Here is a 17,086-nt window from a genome sequence, read left to right as displayed (position 1 = left end):
CACGTATTCTATCCACTGGACTATTGCGGTTCTTCAACTATAATCGAAGCCATTAAAAAAATATAACATGAGTAAAACAAGCAGTCTCTTAGTTATATTAGACTGCGCTGTCGTTCTTTACTCTCAATAGACAGTAGGGAGATAATATAATTCTGTAATAACGGATGCGACGTTGCCAGTGTTGACTTTAAGCACGGATGTTGAAACAATCTCCTTTAACAAGACGTATACATTTGAGCTGTTCTTTAAAAAAAATTAATTTACTTAAACTAACTTAAAACTCTCCGAAACTCAATTGCAAGACTGTAAATGATATGTGATATTGGCCAGTAATTATTTATTTATTTTATATTATTAAAATTTATTTTAGGATACATACAGCATAATATATAAACATTTGACAACAAATTAGGTTTAACACAAATTATCACTTTTACATTAAAACATGGCGTGAACTTGATAACAATATTAATTTTAAAGAAAAAAATATCAATACGAACATCAATATGAAAAGTAAAAAGTTTAAAGTTTTTTGACAACTTAAACAGACTTTTTTTTTCAAAACTTGCAAATTCATATATCTTTTCCTAAAATTTTCAATAATTATTGATAATTATGCTCTAATTTCGAACACTGAGCGATAATAGTTTATCACATAATTATTACGAACCACCGTCCCGCCCCGACTTCGTCCGGATTGTGCAGTCATCTATCTTAGTAGATAGATGATTAATTAATGATTATATTCCTTCAAACGAGGCGTGAAGAGGCATCTTGCGGGCCGGCAAGGCGGGGACGGCTAGTACAGAACATTCTTCCCGACTGTACTGGCCGTCGTCGCGTTTGGACTCTACTACCACTTACCATCAGATGGAGTAGAGTCATTTGCCATCCCGGGACATATATATATATAAAAAAAAAAAGATATTTGGTAGGAAAATGTTTGATACCTTGGTTTACATTATTTCAATTTTCGTAGGAATCTCTAATTAGTTTGAAAATAAATAATCTATGTGACTCCCTGATAATGAAGCTTTCTGTATGTAAAAGAATGACTAAAATAGGTATCGTATAGTATATCCATTACAAACAAACATACAAAAAAACTTATCTCTTTATAATATTAGTATAGACAAGTCGATTATCGAGTGTCTTTATTTCATACAGAATAGCTTTCCTGAACTAATTGTGTTACGAGTATTAAACTATGAACCGTATATTATATACTGACAATAAACAGGTTTCATTTATCAACGGCTGGTCTAATGTTCAATTGATTCGTTCCATATGTACAAGATAACAATTATTGAGGATACAATACTATTTTGTTCCCTTTTTACCGTATATAATAAAGAAATAAGTAAATATATAAATCGTCAAATAGTATGAAATTAAGTCGCTTCTTGCATCTATTTGTTTACAAAATAAAGCTTATGATGAATTTGAATTGAATTTAATTTGTGGTTTTCGCTTTAGCTTAGTTATTTTACGGAAGTCGTGTGTTTCGTAAATACTAAACGAATTGTTTTGTAAATTTTCGATTTGTGTTATTCATTTCTTACATTTTATTTGAAATTTAAATCATACTTTTTTATTGTTTCACCGATGTTTCGGCGAAAAATATTCCATGTCAAATAGCTATCAATATCAAATAGCTATTATGAAAAATTAAGCAACTTACATAGGACTTACCTAGAAATGAAATTATATAAATTTATTTTAAACATAAAGATAGGAAATACGGTATTTTTTGCATACACACTTGTAAAATTTTACTTTATTTTCAGCGAACCAGAAATATAATTGGCTGCATCATTATTTGCGTTTCAGGAACCAGCTGATAGAGTTATAACTATACAGACCACGTAGGCATATGCTATTCTGAAGGCCATTAATTCTAAGTAGTTTTAATTTGAGTATTCGGCTTATTGCTGAAGTTGCCTTACTTTAACAAGATGTTTATTTATTTATTAGGTTTGCTTGCGATTTTAACACTGGTCATTCTGACATACAATTATAATACAACAACAGACTTTGTAAAAGCATTTTAAAGCAAACACTACATGACTTGTTACAAAAATAAAAGCTAAAAACAATTTGGTGTTTTTATAAGGTTTTAATGATATCGACCGTCCTTGGGAACCCGACTCTTGCATTGTTTAGGCGTCTTGGCCGGCCCTGTTTGGGAACTTAAATCAAAGAGAATTAACAAAAATTAATTCGTTAAAATTTTCATTTCAGTTAAATAAGTATAATAATTATATAAGTATAAAAGTTTAAAGCTGTAGCAACAGATATTACACGTGATGTCATCATCGTTCTTCTCGAATCGTTGAAGTTGCATTGCAATTCAAATGTTCGATTCATTCATTTTACATTCAATTAATTCAATTTAAAGAACGAATGCATCAAAGCCACGGCTGTATAATTTCGCACGGGACGTTAAAAACTTGACACTCGGCCAAGTCGACTTGGTCAGTGATTCCGAAACGAATGCATAGATCTGATGATGATTAAGTAGCAGGTTCAATGTCATTCTTGTCACTTTACTGACATGAAACACGGATGTGGTCCAAACAAACTGATATATGACACCGATTTAATTGTAGAAGGTACTTTCTATTTATATTCGATATTTCATTTCTGTCAGTTTATATTTAAAATAACGTATACGGAACGCACTTGTAAAACGTGCTTGCAAAGTGACATTAAATAGCAGATCTTTATAATTGAAATGTCAAAATAAAAAAGATATATAAACTTTTTGTTGCAATTTGAAAGTTTTTTTTTTTAAATTTAAAAGTGATTAATGCATATCATGTTACTTGTCGCATATAATATTTTATATTTCTTTATAGCCACTCTTATAGTGACATTTCACTACACATAATCTACGTAACAGTACCTTAATGTTATTATGTTTAGCTCCTGCAGGAACTATATGAGGAGAAATAAGGTGCGGTAAAATTGATGACTTCTTTTAAAATTGAATAAGCATTAATAGAAACAAAAATTGTTATCAATTTGACATTCTTACCAGAAACAATAACCTTATTTTGAAGTTTTATATTATCTTTAATATAATCGTGTTATTGTATAAACATGTTATTGGATTCTGCGGTTTTAAATTGCGGTTAATTTTTTTATCAGCTTAGCTAGAATGAAAATATTCAGTTTAACCTAAATTATAACAATAAATGTCTAATATATTATTCAAATTATGACATTAAAATACCTGTTCGATATTTCGGTTTTGTCTTATGTGTCTGATTGAACGTTTCAAAGTCGGAAAAACGAGTTATTTAATATTCACAATATAAACGCCTACTTGATAACGTTATTTCAACGTAAATAAACTTCGCTATATATTTTTTAAATGGTTTCGTAACGAAATGAATGAATGTATGAATAATCTCAGCATATTTAATTTAGATTCTATTATAATTTAGGAAAAGGGGAATACTTAGGTATAAATAAAAATGGAGGAATACCTTAAGTAACAGCTTGTAAATGTCCCACTGCTGGACTAAGACCTCCTCTCCTTTTAGGAAGAAGGTTTCGAGCTTCCATACTGCTCCAGATACATGGCAAATGTTCATACATCACATGATTCCTCGCGATATTTTCCTTTATACGAGATGAATTATTACCAAAAATTTAAAATAATATTTAAAAATCGAATTCAATTTACACGGAATGAGTAATCGGTAATGAAATGATTAATGGAACTTTCTACCCCCAAACGTTCTCTTTACTTAACCGTTATAGAAATTGCAATCCAAAAAGTATACGAAAAGCTTTTCTGCTTGATTCATAAGTGCGAAATAAATTATTAGCGCCGTTTATTGTTATTGCTGGAATGTAACACACATGCGCACTGCCCTTAAAAAAAGGCTTACTAATTATAATTAGTCTTTCTATTCTTTAAAAAAGCACAACAAGACATAATGATTTCTATTAAAATTTTATTTATTCTGTAAAGCTTACCAACTAAATTGTATAGCAATAAAAAAGGGATAAAAATCAATAATTTCAATTATAAACTTTTATTTGGATGATATTTGTGAGTATATATAAAACTCTGACTATGATTAATAACAAACAAATAATTCAAACAAACTCTTTTGGCTTGGCTTGTAACGAATGTAACTCGATTATATTAAATATATCAACACGTTAACTTGTTTTATTATTACACGTTGTCTTATTTCATAACGATATACCGACAACAACAAATCAATATAACTGACGTTTCAATTTGTATATTGACACATTTTTAATATTATATCATTGTTTATACGTTCGGAAGCTGGAGCGTCTAATCTTTAGGCTGAACTCACACTGTTGTTAGAAATGCGATGCAAAGCTATTTCACTTCGTACGGTCTTAACAAAGCATATTTGATATTGTAACTTGCTACGATTTTGACTTTGTTCTTGTTAGCGGACTTAGCCTCTATTATCTTTTACAATAAATTCAGTTTGTTTTAATATAATAGCTATGAAATTAATGAAATAACAGATCAGATGGACAAAATATAATAAATCGAATTTTAGCAATTATTTTCTTCCTGTTTCGGCCATAATCTTATCCACGAAATCTACGCTGTGCCACTCAATCCTCAATCAATGAATACAATACTTTTTTTGTATGTACAGAAATAACAAAAAGTTAAAAATTTACATTAAAATATTTTTAAATTTATTTGTAATTCAAAAAAAGGGAATATTGACACATTTATAAATAATATATATTACAATAAAGATAATGTTATTAAATCGGTTATCGAAAATATATATATCAAAATATAACATAAACGCGAAAGTTTATGAGGATTGATGGATCTTTGGTAATCTTTTACGCATAAACTACTGAACGTTTTTTGACGAAATTTGCATTAGATATAGCCTGATTAACACAAAGTCTACTAAATGCAGTCGTAGCCACTGGCCGAAGCTAGCTTTTAAATAAAACACATGCTATGATATGCTTTATAAAGCTAATATCCTTGTAAACGAACAACCTTATATTTCTACATAGTTTTAGTAAACTGACAAAGTGTTAACACGTTGTCGAGTATCGTAATAATAATAAATCAAATCGATTAACATTTCTTTTTGTTCTGATCTGAAATCAACACGAAATCATATATTAATCATATATACTTACAATGAAATTGTAACAGTTAAGCGAAATAATATTTAAATCAAGATTATAATCCCGGTACCATGTTATTGGCTTAACGAACTTAAGTTATTATTAATTTATGTTATTGTTATAAAAGATATATATCACGATAATACTTAAAATTATAATTATTTGTGATAAATTACCATGTATTAGTGTTGGTTTAATTATAAGTAATGTTACGTAATGTTATATTATGAATTGTAACTAATTTATAACTAAATTATTCTTACTAATATTATAAATGCGAAAGTGAGTTTGTTTGTTATGATTTAACGGCGTAATTACTGAAATTTTTACATACAAGTCAGGGGTAAATAAATTTACATATATCTATAAAAAGAGAAATATTTTGAAAACATTAGAAATGGTCAATTTAAATGATACGCAAATATTGAGATATCTCGATTTAATGTTTTACGATTATTAAAGATATATAAATGAGTCGTTTTGCACTGCTTTTTAATATGTAAATCCAAAATCATATATTTAATCAATGGTAATTAATTTAATTATATATACTTTTAAAATCGCTTGCACTGACTTTCAACACAGTGAAAACCAAGTCTAGCTTAAATTAGAAACATGGGTTTATTTTATAATTTAAGTATTCGTTAAGAACGTATTTTTTGAAAATTTAAACTTTAATTGTGGGAAAGGGGTTAGTAACTTTGTATGAATTTTAATCCGTATATTATATTTGAGATGCAATACTCTGTAAGTATCATATTTATAGAAAATTAAGATTAATATTTAAAGCGAAAAGTAAAAGTCTGTAAATGTCTCATTTTTAAGAGTAAGGTCTTCTCTTCTTTTGGGTAGAAGATTTGAATTCATCAAACTTCTTCAATGTAATTGATTATTTAGATACGTATGTGGAAATTTTTGGTGAAGAAAAACATCGTTTTTCTTCGTGCACGAGATGAATTATAAACACAATTAATCACATGAAAATTCAGGAGTACTTAACCGGATTTGAACCCGTAATCCTAACAAATATTTGCAAGTTTATAAAATATCTTATCGCTATCGTATTGTGTCTTAGTAGTTTTTAGCTTAAGTGTTTTGTATGAAAAGTATTATTATTTTTTTTTGTAATGTTCAATTATCACACAGACTTAAGATTTAAATTTAATAAATCTTTCACGCATACTGAATTAATGAATATTTGAATGTATTAAGAATCAATTATCCATTCGTCAAATGTAAACCAATTAACTGAAATGGTTGAAAACCGTACAAAATTTAAACGTCAATCGTTTTAAAAATTTAAGAACAAATTTGCTAGCTATTATTTATGGGTTTACTTTATATTCCATTTTTAATTTTCAGTGAGATATAAATATTTGCTTCAGATGTTTATTAAAATAAAAAGTTATCTGAAAGGTTTGTGTTTGATAAAATTGTAATAAAATATTAGTACAGTACTTTATTTTAGAGAACCAAAGGGAGGAAGGAATAATAAGGGTTTTCGACAACAACGGTAACATTTAACAAAATATAAAAAAAAAAAAAAAAATTTAAAGTATTTGACGTAAGCTTAAGCTTAATGTCTTACTATAATTTCATAACCAGTCCATTAGTATGGGCACAATGTTCATCACAAGTACTAAATTGAATTATAATAGAATGTGTTTATTGTGGAACCGTTGACTTCCTAATTAAAGAAAAAACGATGGGAATATTAAACGTCTGTAATAAGATAATATTATTCGCCGCAGCTTCACTTGCGGATAATTAAATATTATGTATTGGGGCGTTTTCAGCGCGACACGTCAATTTAAAAAAAATCCTATAAGGGAATATTTCTTGCCTTAATGTGCTGAAAAGTATGCTTTTTGGATGAAATAAAAGATTTTTTTTTTTTTTTATAGAATAGGAAGGCGGACGAGCATATGGGCCACCTGATGGTAAGTGGTCACCAACGCTCTTAGACATTGGCATTGTAAGAAATGTCAACCATCGCTTACATATCCAATGCGCCACCAACCTTGGGAACTAAGATTTTATGTCCCTTGTGCCTGTAATTACACTGGCTCACTCACCCTTCAAACCGGAACACAACAATATCAAGTATTGCTGTTTTGCGGTAGAATATCTGATGAGTGGGTGGTACCTACCCAGACGAGCTTGCACAAAGCTATAAGCTAGATAAGATAGTGCATGTCGCAATAACAAGACTAAGGTCTCCTCTAAATTTCAAAATGTCTAAGTCTTATATATTAAGCTGCCTTGATACATTATATAATTATTATCGGTTAATGTGCAGACAATTCGACTTTTATATTTAACTCTTATAACAAGAAAAATATTCAATACATAAAGGGTACAAACGAACATAACTGTTTTATTATTTTAAGTGTATAGTTTTAAATCGTGTGGGAAGTCGATCTCGGAGCGATCACGGCACGATTTATAAAGTGAGTTATTTGTTTTACGTCAGATATTGATGTAACTAAGGTTTCGTCTATTTTTAGTTCGACACGCGTCCGATCACTAGAGAATTTCAGGGATCTTCAAAGGCGCGTCGGTACTTCGGTGGGTGTTTATTAAAATAATGTTACTAGTTTATAAGAAGATTTTTATCGTCTTACGTTTTTTTTTTATTAATTCAATATTTATTATTACTTTATGTAGGAAGCAGATGTATTTGATAGACCGTAACCGTACCGTAACAGCCTGTGAATGTCCCACTGCTGGGCTAAAAGCCTCCTCTCCTCTTTTTGAGGAGAAGGTTTGGAGCTTATTCCACCACGCTGCTCCAATGCGGGTTGGTAGAATTCACATGTGGCAGAATTTCAGTGAAATTAGACACATGCAGGTTTCCTCACGATGTTTTCCTTCACCGTAAATCACGAGATGAATTATAATCACAAATTAAGCACATGAAAATTCAGTGGTGCTTGCCCGGGTTTGAACCCACGATCATCGGTTAAGATTCACGCGTTCTTACCACAGGGCCATCTCGGCTTCTATAGACCTTCTTCTATAGACCGTGGTCACTGTTAATTCCAAGCAATATTTCTTCACTTTCGATAAAAAGGGCTGCCCAAGTTTATGTCACCTCGGCACTCAAATTTGAATAAGTCGTTCCTTACTGTGTGATCTAAGATATATCGCTCGCCTATGTTCTATGTCTGTACTAAATTACAACCCAGTGGTAGTACGTTTTCTTTTTTTGTAAATTCGCAAGCTTCGATTAAAATTTACTGTTCAAACATGACTCTTTGATAACAATCATTGTTTTATTGTAACATAATTTGACTGTGTTTCTTTTACAGGTACCCAATACAATGCACTGAAATCAAACCGAGATGTCAGAAAATGGTATCACGTGATAGAAGAATAATAGAAAAAGTGATAATAAACTCATTTTATTCGATAGATATTTAAAGTGTTGTTATTAAGTGAAAATATTTTATTTTATTACTGATTTTAGTCACGTCGGATATAATAGTTCAATCAATCAATCATGGATCATCAAAGACGCTTCCTTTTATATTTATCAATGTAAGTATTGTTTTATATTTAAAAAATAATGCATGTATATATTTTGTATGCTGTATTTTATTTTGTATTTTGTGGGAATCGTAACTTATTATCGTTAATGGTTAGCTGCACAATAATTGTGCATAGATTAATTGATATGTTTTTTTATTTAATTATTTCTATATCATGTCTGAACTAGAAAAACAAGTTTCTACATTTCATTTCACGTTCAAGGAGATTTCTTGGTTTAAACGAAATATTTTTCAAAACGTTTTAATAGTATCTACAAATGAGCGATATTGGTGTCATTCATCATGTGGCCCATGTGTTTTTAAAAAATAACACAACATGATAAGTTCCCGTAACCGGTTCTACTAATAATCAAAATAAAAAATCATTCTAAATAAGCGCAAAAATATTTATATTGCATTTTAAAAGCGAATAAACAAAATAACACATTTACGGACCAGGTAAACAACATCTGAATATTTGATTTTGATTCTAATTTGAATGAAAATAAATTAAGAAACGCCCCTGTAAAATAATATGAAAATCTTTTTTGTTATCTACGTTTTTTAATGGTCATTTTTCGCTGTTGATACTAGAGTTCTTCAAAGGACTATGCTGCACTGTCAAGTCCTTTGCCTGAACAAAAGCGCATAATCAAAATAAAATTTTGATTACGCGATTGGCGGGAAAATAGCAACATAAGTTTCAATATTAATTGAATTTTTATAACAGTTACAGATTTATATATGAATAAATAATTAATGACTATAACATCATAATCGTTTGCTTCTCAGGCTTTGCCAAATGTGGTATTAAGTATTAATTATTGTTTCTTCAAAATAAATTCCCATTCGGCAACAACAAAGTATGAAGGCATGTGTAACTGTGCAAAAACAGTATGAGATACTAGTTAGGTACTATTATTGTCTAGCTGATTATTGTATGAACAAAGCCTAGCCTTTGTCATATAGTTTACTATATCTATCAATTTTACGATATCCGATAACAATTGATATTTGCAGCCCATAAACACAAAGTAAAACAAATTATTCGGTTGTAAAATTGAATAGAATCAATAGTTGGTTATAGAAGTTAGCTTCAAGCGCTTTATACGCTTAACTATCAAATGGCAGTTAAAATTGAGATTTATATATATCATAACATTAATAATAATATACTTAATAAATATTTGACCTTCGGCGTTGTCAATAAAGACGATTTATTCTTGACAAGAGTTACATGTTTATGGTAACAATTATTTAGACTGATTAAATATAACGTACTCGTAATAATGTCCCATGAAATTAACTTTATGATGGTATTACGGGAATTATTTTCAATTCATGTTACTGTAAACGTGACGTAGAGAATATTTTTATGGATCTTCTACAATTATATATCATAAATTAATTATTTATGTTCGTATGTACCCAAAAATCTTAAAACTCATGTGAGAAGTTTCATTCTACGAAGAGGTACGATGTTACTTTAAATTATGTCTCATAAATGCTTCTATATTACTATAGAACTTAATAGAAAACTTTTACTTGATTTAAGAAGGTGTTAATATGGTCAATATATAGTTAACGCTTGGCATTAGAGTTCGTAATGTCTAGAATAGAACAGCTGTGTTCATTTCTGGTGACAAAATAGAAGGCGAATTTGCGTTTACATGAATGCTCTCTAAAAACAAGCATTATCACCTGTCTTATCTACTATTTCACAATTATATTCAGACTACTTTCGTTTGCTATGAGTTTTAAATTGCATAATTGCGTGGTCGATATTTATTGAACGAGCATTTTCGTGGGCGATCCAGATCCAAATTGCGAAGAATTTATACCTAACGTGGACACTGATCTTTACTATTCATTAGACTAGTAATACATTTAAACTTATTTTAAAATACAATTTATTTCTTTATTGAATATTTATATTTTAAGTTTTGAAGCTGCATTCGAGATACATAACGTATGGGTGTAGAGAGGCCAACCAAACCCAAAAATATGATTCACTATGTTAGCTAATTATTTATTTTTTAATTATTTTCAAAAAAATTGTAAGAAAGGGATTTAGCTGAGGATAATACAAGGGATGTTCCACGACGGGTCAAAAACTTTTTTCTCCTTTAAAATTTTTGAACCTTATTCCACCCCGATATTTCGATCCTTGTTGATGGATACATAGAATTGTATGAAGGTTTTATTACAATGTTTTTCGTCATCGTTGAGCACAGATTGTTAGAAACACAAATTGAGCGCATGAACAGTAGTGATACCTGAGATTACGATCCACTGCTTTATCCACTGGGTCACCTCGGTACAGGGTTTGAATGATGATGATAATCTAACACTAAGAAACAAACTATAACATTAAGGTCGCATCTGTAGTTATGTGATACATTTTCAAAAACATCAACATGACTTGTTTTTAGAACGTAAAGTACTCAATATCATGTAAATAAAATATTTAATTGTATCAAAGCAAGTCTTATCAAATAAAAGTAAAGTAAAGTTTGAGCCTAAGCATTATTTCATTCTATATTTAAATTTTGTAATGTTAACCGTAAAAACAGCACACGCATCATTAATCAGTGTCCCCATCCGTACGGGAATGGCATTTAGCGGTTCGGACACAGGATATCGAAAGAAATTAGAAACGCCTCAATGGTCAACATTCCTTAGAGAAATGCTGCAGGGTGTCAAAATACCTGTCCTTATTTATAACCTGTCCATTGAATCGGTGGACACATTCTAGAAATCGCAACCGGATAAGATTTATAGTCGCAGGACATTAGGGATTCGTTTATTTGTGTATTGTCATGTCCAGTTGTATGTGTAGCCTTTTGCATAAATTGTATATAAGTTTGTGAGTGTGTGCGGGTTTTTGTATGTTTCAAGATAGCTCTGAATTTTATTGTTTATTTTAAATAAATAATGCATTAGCATTTTTTTGATACGTAGTTTAATTGGCTATTATTTATTACCAGCTATCTCTCTAAATTGTATTATTATATCCTCTAAATGGTATTAAGTGATTGATTGATAGTGTAGTGAAGGGGTGGTTAGTTAAAAATATCGTGTCTATCTCTTTCAAATGTCAAATTATGATGACAGAAAGAGAGAAAGCATCGTAAACTGAACTCCAAGCAAACAAAGATTATAATAAGTGGTTAATGTGTAACCATCATAAATACGAAATATTAACGTACAATAACATAACGGTTATCAAACTAAAATTGACTAAAGATATAAAGAATAGAGTTTAAACTATCTAACTATGTAACGTAGGTAAGGTAATATTACTCGTCGCATTTAAGTTTCCTCATCATATTCTCCTTTATAATCGAGATGACATGTCAATCCACTTTATGCGCTTTATCATTTCGCCATATTCGATTAGTAAAAGTATATTAAATACTATAACTAAGGGATAAAAGCCAAGTCAATTAATTAAGCGATTTGATATCTAAATAAGCGATCTATTTCAGACAACTCTAGGATAGAGGACGTATTGTAATTAAGGTATGGCTGTAGTGAAGGTATACGAATTTTAAAAACACAATTTGTAAATTAATATTGTATGTATACAAACAGAATTTGAATATATATTTACTTAAGTATATGAGAATTCCTGTCCTCTTTATACATTTTCCAAAAACTACAAAGTTGTGTAGTTTTCTCTTCTGTTGTATGTGTTGAGTCATTCCTAAATGATATATTTAATAAACAAGCCCAACACCACCGTTCGAACCCAAAAGAGTTCAGGTGCGAGACCAACAGCATTATCTGCTTTTCGAGTCACTGCAGTGTACTATTACCAGCTTCCTGACTCAAAGATAATAAAAATCTAGATAGAATCACTCAATAACTATTACTAAACCGGCATATATTCGAAGCTAGGCTCTACAGGCATTTTATACATTCATCATTACAGTGCCACCCCGTGATCCGGATCATACATTACCGCCTGTTACGATCAAACGATCACAGATCAAGCATTACATATAAAAATTCAATTAAATCATTTAAAATGTTTTAATAATACCTAAGTATTCCTAGATGTTATAACGATGACCTAATCCAGCCGAACCCATCATGACTTCACAAATGAACATAATGATTTCCATAAGCCTATTATCGAATACTAAATATATCGGACGGTAATACGAATTACTCCTTTGTAATGTCTCTTTAGAAGAAGTAGACTAGTTGAAAAAAAATTAGATTTTATCATCAATGCCGTTCGGGTCTTGGAGCATGAAAAAACTTGATTGATTAACTTATAATCGATAAGCAAATTAATTTATTCGATTTCAATGAACCTTCCGATATCCGTCATGGGTAAAGGCCTACTTGTTTTTTAAGTTTTGAATTACATGTAAAATAATATGAGTGTTTTTGAGCGTCTTATTTTGCATTCATATAACTCGATATATAACGTATACCTAAGTAAATGTCACCTTAGGTTTGTAAATATAGTAACGACCTTACGACGTATCTTTCGTCACTTTGAAATAATAATATGCCTAACGTAAAAATGCAATATATACGAATGTATAAAGGTTCATGTATGTACACGTGACGTGAAGTCTTACTTCGCGTCCAAAAGGTTTCACTCAAATGTTACACATATAAACATTGATGTCAAACTTAACCTTAATAATTGAAGTAGCACGTGAAATGAAATTTCTCTGTATCAATTTTTTTACTTGTTTATAAACTACAAATTTGTAACTTATACCGTTTTCATTCTTACCGTTGAATATACAAGTGTGCACGTTAATAATTATCTTTTTAACGTTAACACGTGACTTGATAGTCACAATTGTGATCGCTCCAACTAAATAGTGACATACAATCACGACTCACTTTGGTCAACCGTCAGAATTTACTCAATTATTTCGAATCAGTTCGACGCATTCAATTCATATCAACTACGCATGTGGTCTGATACGAGACGTCATAAACTCGTAATTGTCTCAAGTAACCGACATGTTTTCGTGCAACAACATTACATTTTCCAATAAATAAATAATTTAATATAATAAAAAGTATGGATTTAGAATTCGCTTATTTTCATATACCATAAATAAAATTTAGTTGTATTTTATTATTACGTATTTATGATTGATGACAAAAAGTAACTACTGAGTTTCTTATCAGGTCTTCTCGATTGAATCTACATTCCCGAAAGGTTGTAGCTTTATATTAAATTTAAACTTGTAAAATAACGACTCTAAAGTCCGTTTAAAAGCCTACTTAAAAAAAGTACTAATTTATCCTTTTTAACAATTTATAAGGAATTTATAATATATACCGAGATGAGATAAGTTTCGTATATATTTTTTTATTATTTATAACTATACATCTTTGATAATTATAATGTAAAACTAGAAATAGGCGGCACTATTTGTACAGCTCTAAAGATTTTGTAACATTGTTTTTCATTTAATCATGTATAAAAAGTGTGTTATTTTTATTATCACTTATTAGTAGGAATAACTTAAGATTATAAATGTTAAATATTGTAAATTTAATATCAACATATTTTCTATACAATTAAACTCAAACAATTGAATGCATTCCAATATCCATTTAATAATGATAATGGACTCATATGTACTGGGTAGTAATATGTACATAATATAATACAAAAATGAAAGTCAAAAAGACGCAAAACTGAGGAGAAAGAAGGAAATACAAAAAAAAAACAGTGAATTAGTCGACTATGTGACGGAGTAGATCTTACATTCTTTTTCATACATTTTATTTATTTAAAACTAGCGACCCGCCCGATTTCGCATGGGTGCTAGACAGGAAGAGAGTCGCGGACTTTTCCTTAGAACAGTTTGAGAGTAATTATTCCACCAAACATTATGTTCGTATAATTTTATGGATGTATGCAGCTCACACCACGGAACTTCTCAAACAACACGAGTTAGTTACTGAGATTAGTGCACACATAAATACATACATACATAGTACATAATATGTAATTTATATTATTATTTACGCCTAGTAAACCGGGCAATATCTGTTAGTTTATAAAATAAATAGGCATACTATGAATCTATTTATAAATTATTATTATTATAGTTCTCTAAAAAATTTGAACAATGATGAATGAACACTTAATAAAATGTCTGACGTCGTACCTCAAGTGGTAACAGCGTGTACAGGCGCCGCTCGAATAGGTGATAAAATTATTAATTATAATTACTAAAGGCTAAATGTAAGAATTGATTAATGGTTCTATGATAATGCAGAGTTATTCGAGTCGAGTGTCGAGTAACAAAGTCATTCTCGAAATATGACGGTGAATTCGAAATGGTAACGTCGGGCCTATAAGAATTTGTCGCCAGAAAAACTCGATTATATTTCAATCTTTCGACTTGGAATTCGAATTGACGTAATTGGAATCTACAGTTTAATTAGCTGGCTACTAGACCACATTTATAAGCTATAGTTTTCTAAATTTTAGATACCGATTACGTTAATTTTTACAATACATACAAATCGATTTTATTTTTCAAATATTAAAGTAAATAAAATAATGTAACAAAAACAACTTCATATTGTTTATTCTTTAAAATCTTAAGGTATTTTTATTGTATGTAATATAATGTTCAATTCCCTAATAAGGCATTATTAGATTTCATAACGACAATCAATTAGCTTTCATTGCACGTACTTATCGATAAAAAGCCTTCGTCATTTCTTTGAGTGACTATTCATTTCGTACAGTCTAAACAAGTAATTGTGTAATAGTTTCGTGTTTCGTAATATGATGTTTTTCTAAAGGCTATTGAGAAAATTTAATGTGTTTAAGACCTATTTTTTATAAATTGTTGTGGGTACAAGTAAGCCTATCTGTCTCGAGATTTATATTTCGAGATCGAAAGAGTACGAGAATATATAGGTGTTCAATTGGATTGAAATGCGGGCAGCATGCAGTATACCTTTGCCTGTCTAAAATAAAGAAAAAATATAGTTTAGGCCTAAGTTATGATTTCACACACCTAATGCTGCAGAATAGTTTCATTATTTGGAATTGATTTATAAGTTGAATTTATAGCATGTTCCCAACGGTAGGATACAACGAACTGTTACAGAATTGAAAAATGTATGGATTCGTTCGAATCGAACTGTTCACTGTTGAGCTTTTATGACTAATAATTATACTGGATTTTCGATTAATAATTATCAAATAAAATATGATCAAGACTATTTAAATGACAATATTAGATGATAAATTTTAATTGTAAAATTGAATATTCATTAGTTATAGAGGATTTCAATAATTAATTATGATAATTTTGATTAAAAGAATAGCTAATAGAATACTCTAATTTGCACTAATACATTATTGAATAAAAAAATTATCAATCTCAATATATTTTACATACATAATGAGGATATTACAATAATTTTATGATTATATGATACTTTTGGAAATAATATAAAAGTGCAATTCCGCATGCATATTAACAAAAACATAGATTTTATTATCAATTAGTCTTAGGTTTATTTATTAGTTGCGACCTTGGCCTATACAATATACAAAATATGGTGCAAATTGCTCCGTTGTTTACTTAGCTTAATTGTCCAAATAGCTCCTCTTTACTTAATCCAGAGCTTCTTTCACGGTTCAGTAGCAACCATATAATATTGTAATTACGATGTAAACAATCTCTATGTTGCGTGTTACCCCCAGACTAATTGCGGCCACGGCGGCCAATCTCAAGAGGGATTAGCCAACTGCGCAGGACGTATTATAGTGCACAAGTGTGTGCGCAGACACAGGTGCACTTGCTACTCCCTAACTCTCATAATCCGATGGGATCGTAATCCGACACGACCGGAAAGAGTTCAGGCGCAGGACGGGAGTGTACACATTTTCAACTTCCAGACTCCGGGCGGCTATTGAGAATTTAAGACAGAAAAACTCATTAGCATTTTATTGGCTCAACCTGGGATTTGAACCCAGGACCTCCGGGTCCCACTAGCCCACCGATGCAGTATATGGGTTAGACATTATGTAAATGAGCACTCCGTGTAACATTAAAAATATTAACAATTACTAAAAGTTTCAAAATAAAAATATGATAATGTCATGGCCGGGGGCAACGATCTCAAAAAATAATTGATACAATTTTAGCAAAAATGTTAATTGCTAATTTATTATTTAGGCCACTCCTTGCATATTTTACACTTAACAAACTTGACCACAGATATGAAATCCATATTAAAAAAAATTAAAAATAATACTTCATAATATTATAAAAAAATAATGGTAATTGCCAATAGCAATTTTATGCTAATCTCTGAATATTTGTAAGTCTACATGACCTATTTCTCAAATAACAAATATTTATAATTTAATAACATTAAAATATAAA

General features: G+C 30.0%; 1 protein-coding gene across 1 annotated transcript in view; it reads left to right on the top strand.

Moving 5' to 3' along the window:
- LOC126775075 (thrombospondin type-1 domain-containing protein 4-like) overlaps nucleotides 1-17,086 on the top strand; it is a 153,978-nt gene that overhangs the window by 23,625 nt on the left and 113,267 nt on the right. Inside the window, exon 2 of the mRNA XM_050496815.1 lies at nucleotides 8,469-8,697. Within this exon, the coding sequence (XP_050352772.1) occupies nucleotides 8,660-8,697 (38 nt within the window). The 5' untranslated portion in view covers nucleotides 8,469-8,659. The remainder of the gene's footprint in view (nucleotides 1-8,468; nucleotides 8,698-17,086) is intronic.

The sequence above is a fragment of the Nymphalis io genome, chromosome 17 (genome assembly GCF_905147045.1).
Source record: "Nymphalis io chromosome 17, ilAglIoxx1.1, whole genome shotgun sequence".
Lineage (NCBI taxonomy): Eukaryota > Metazoa > Arthropoda > Insecta > Lepidoptera > Nymphalidae > Nymphalis > Nymphalis io.
Note: the sequence above shows the minus strand (reverse complement) of the source record. Positions and strands in the feature narration are given on the sequence as shown.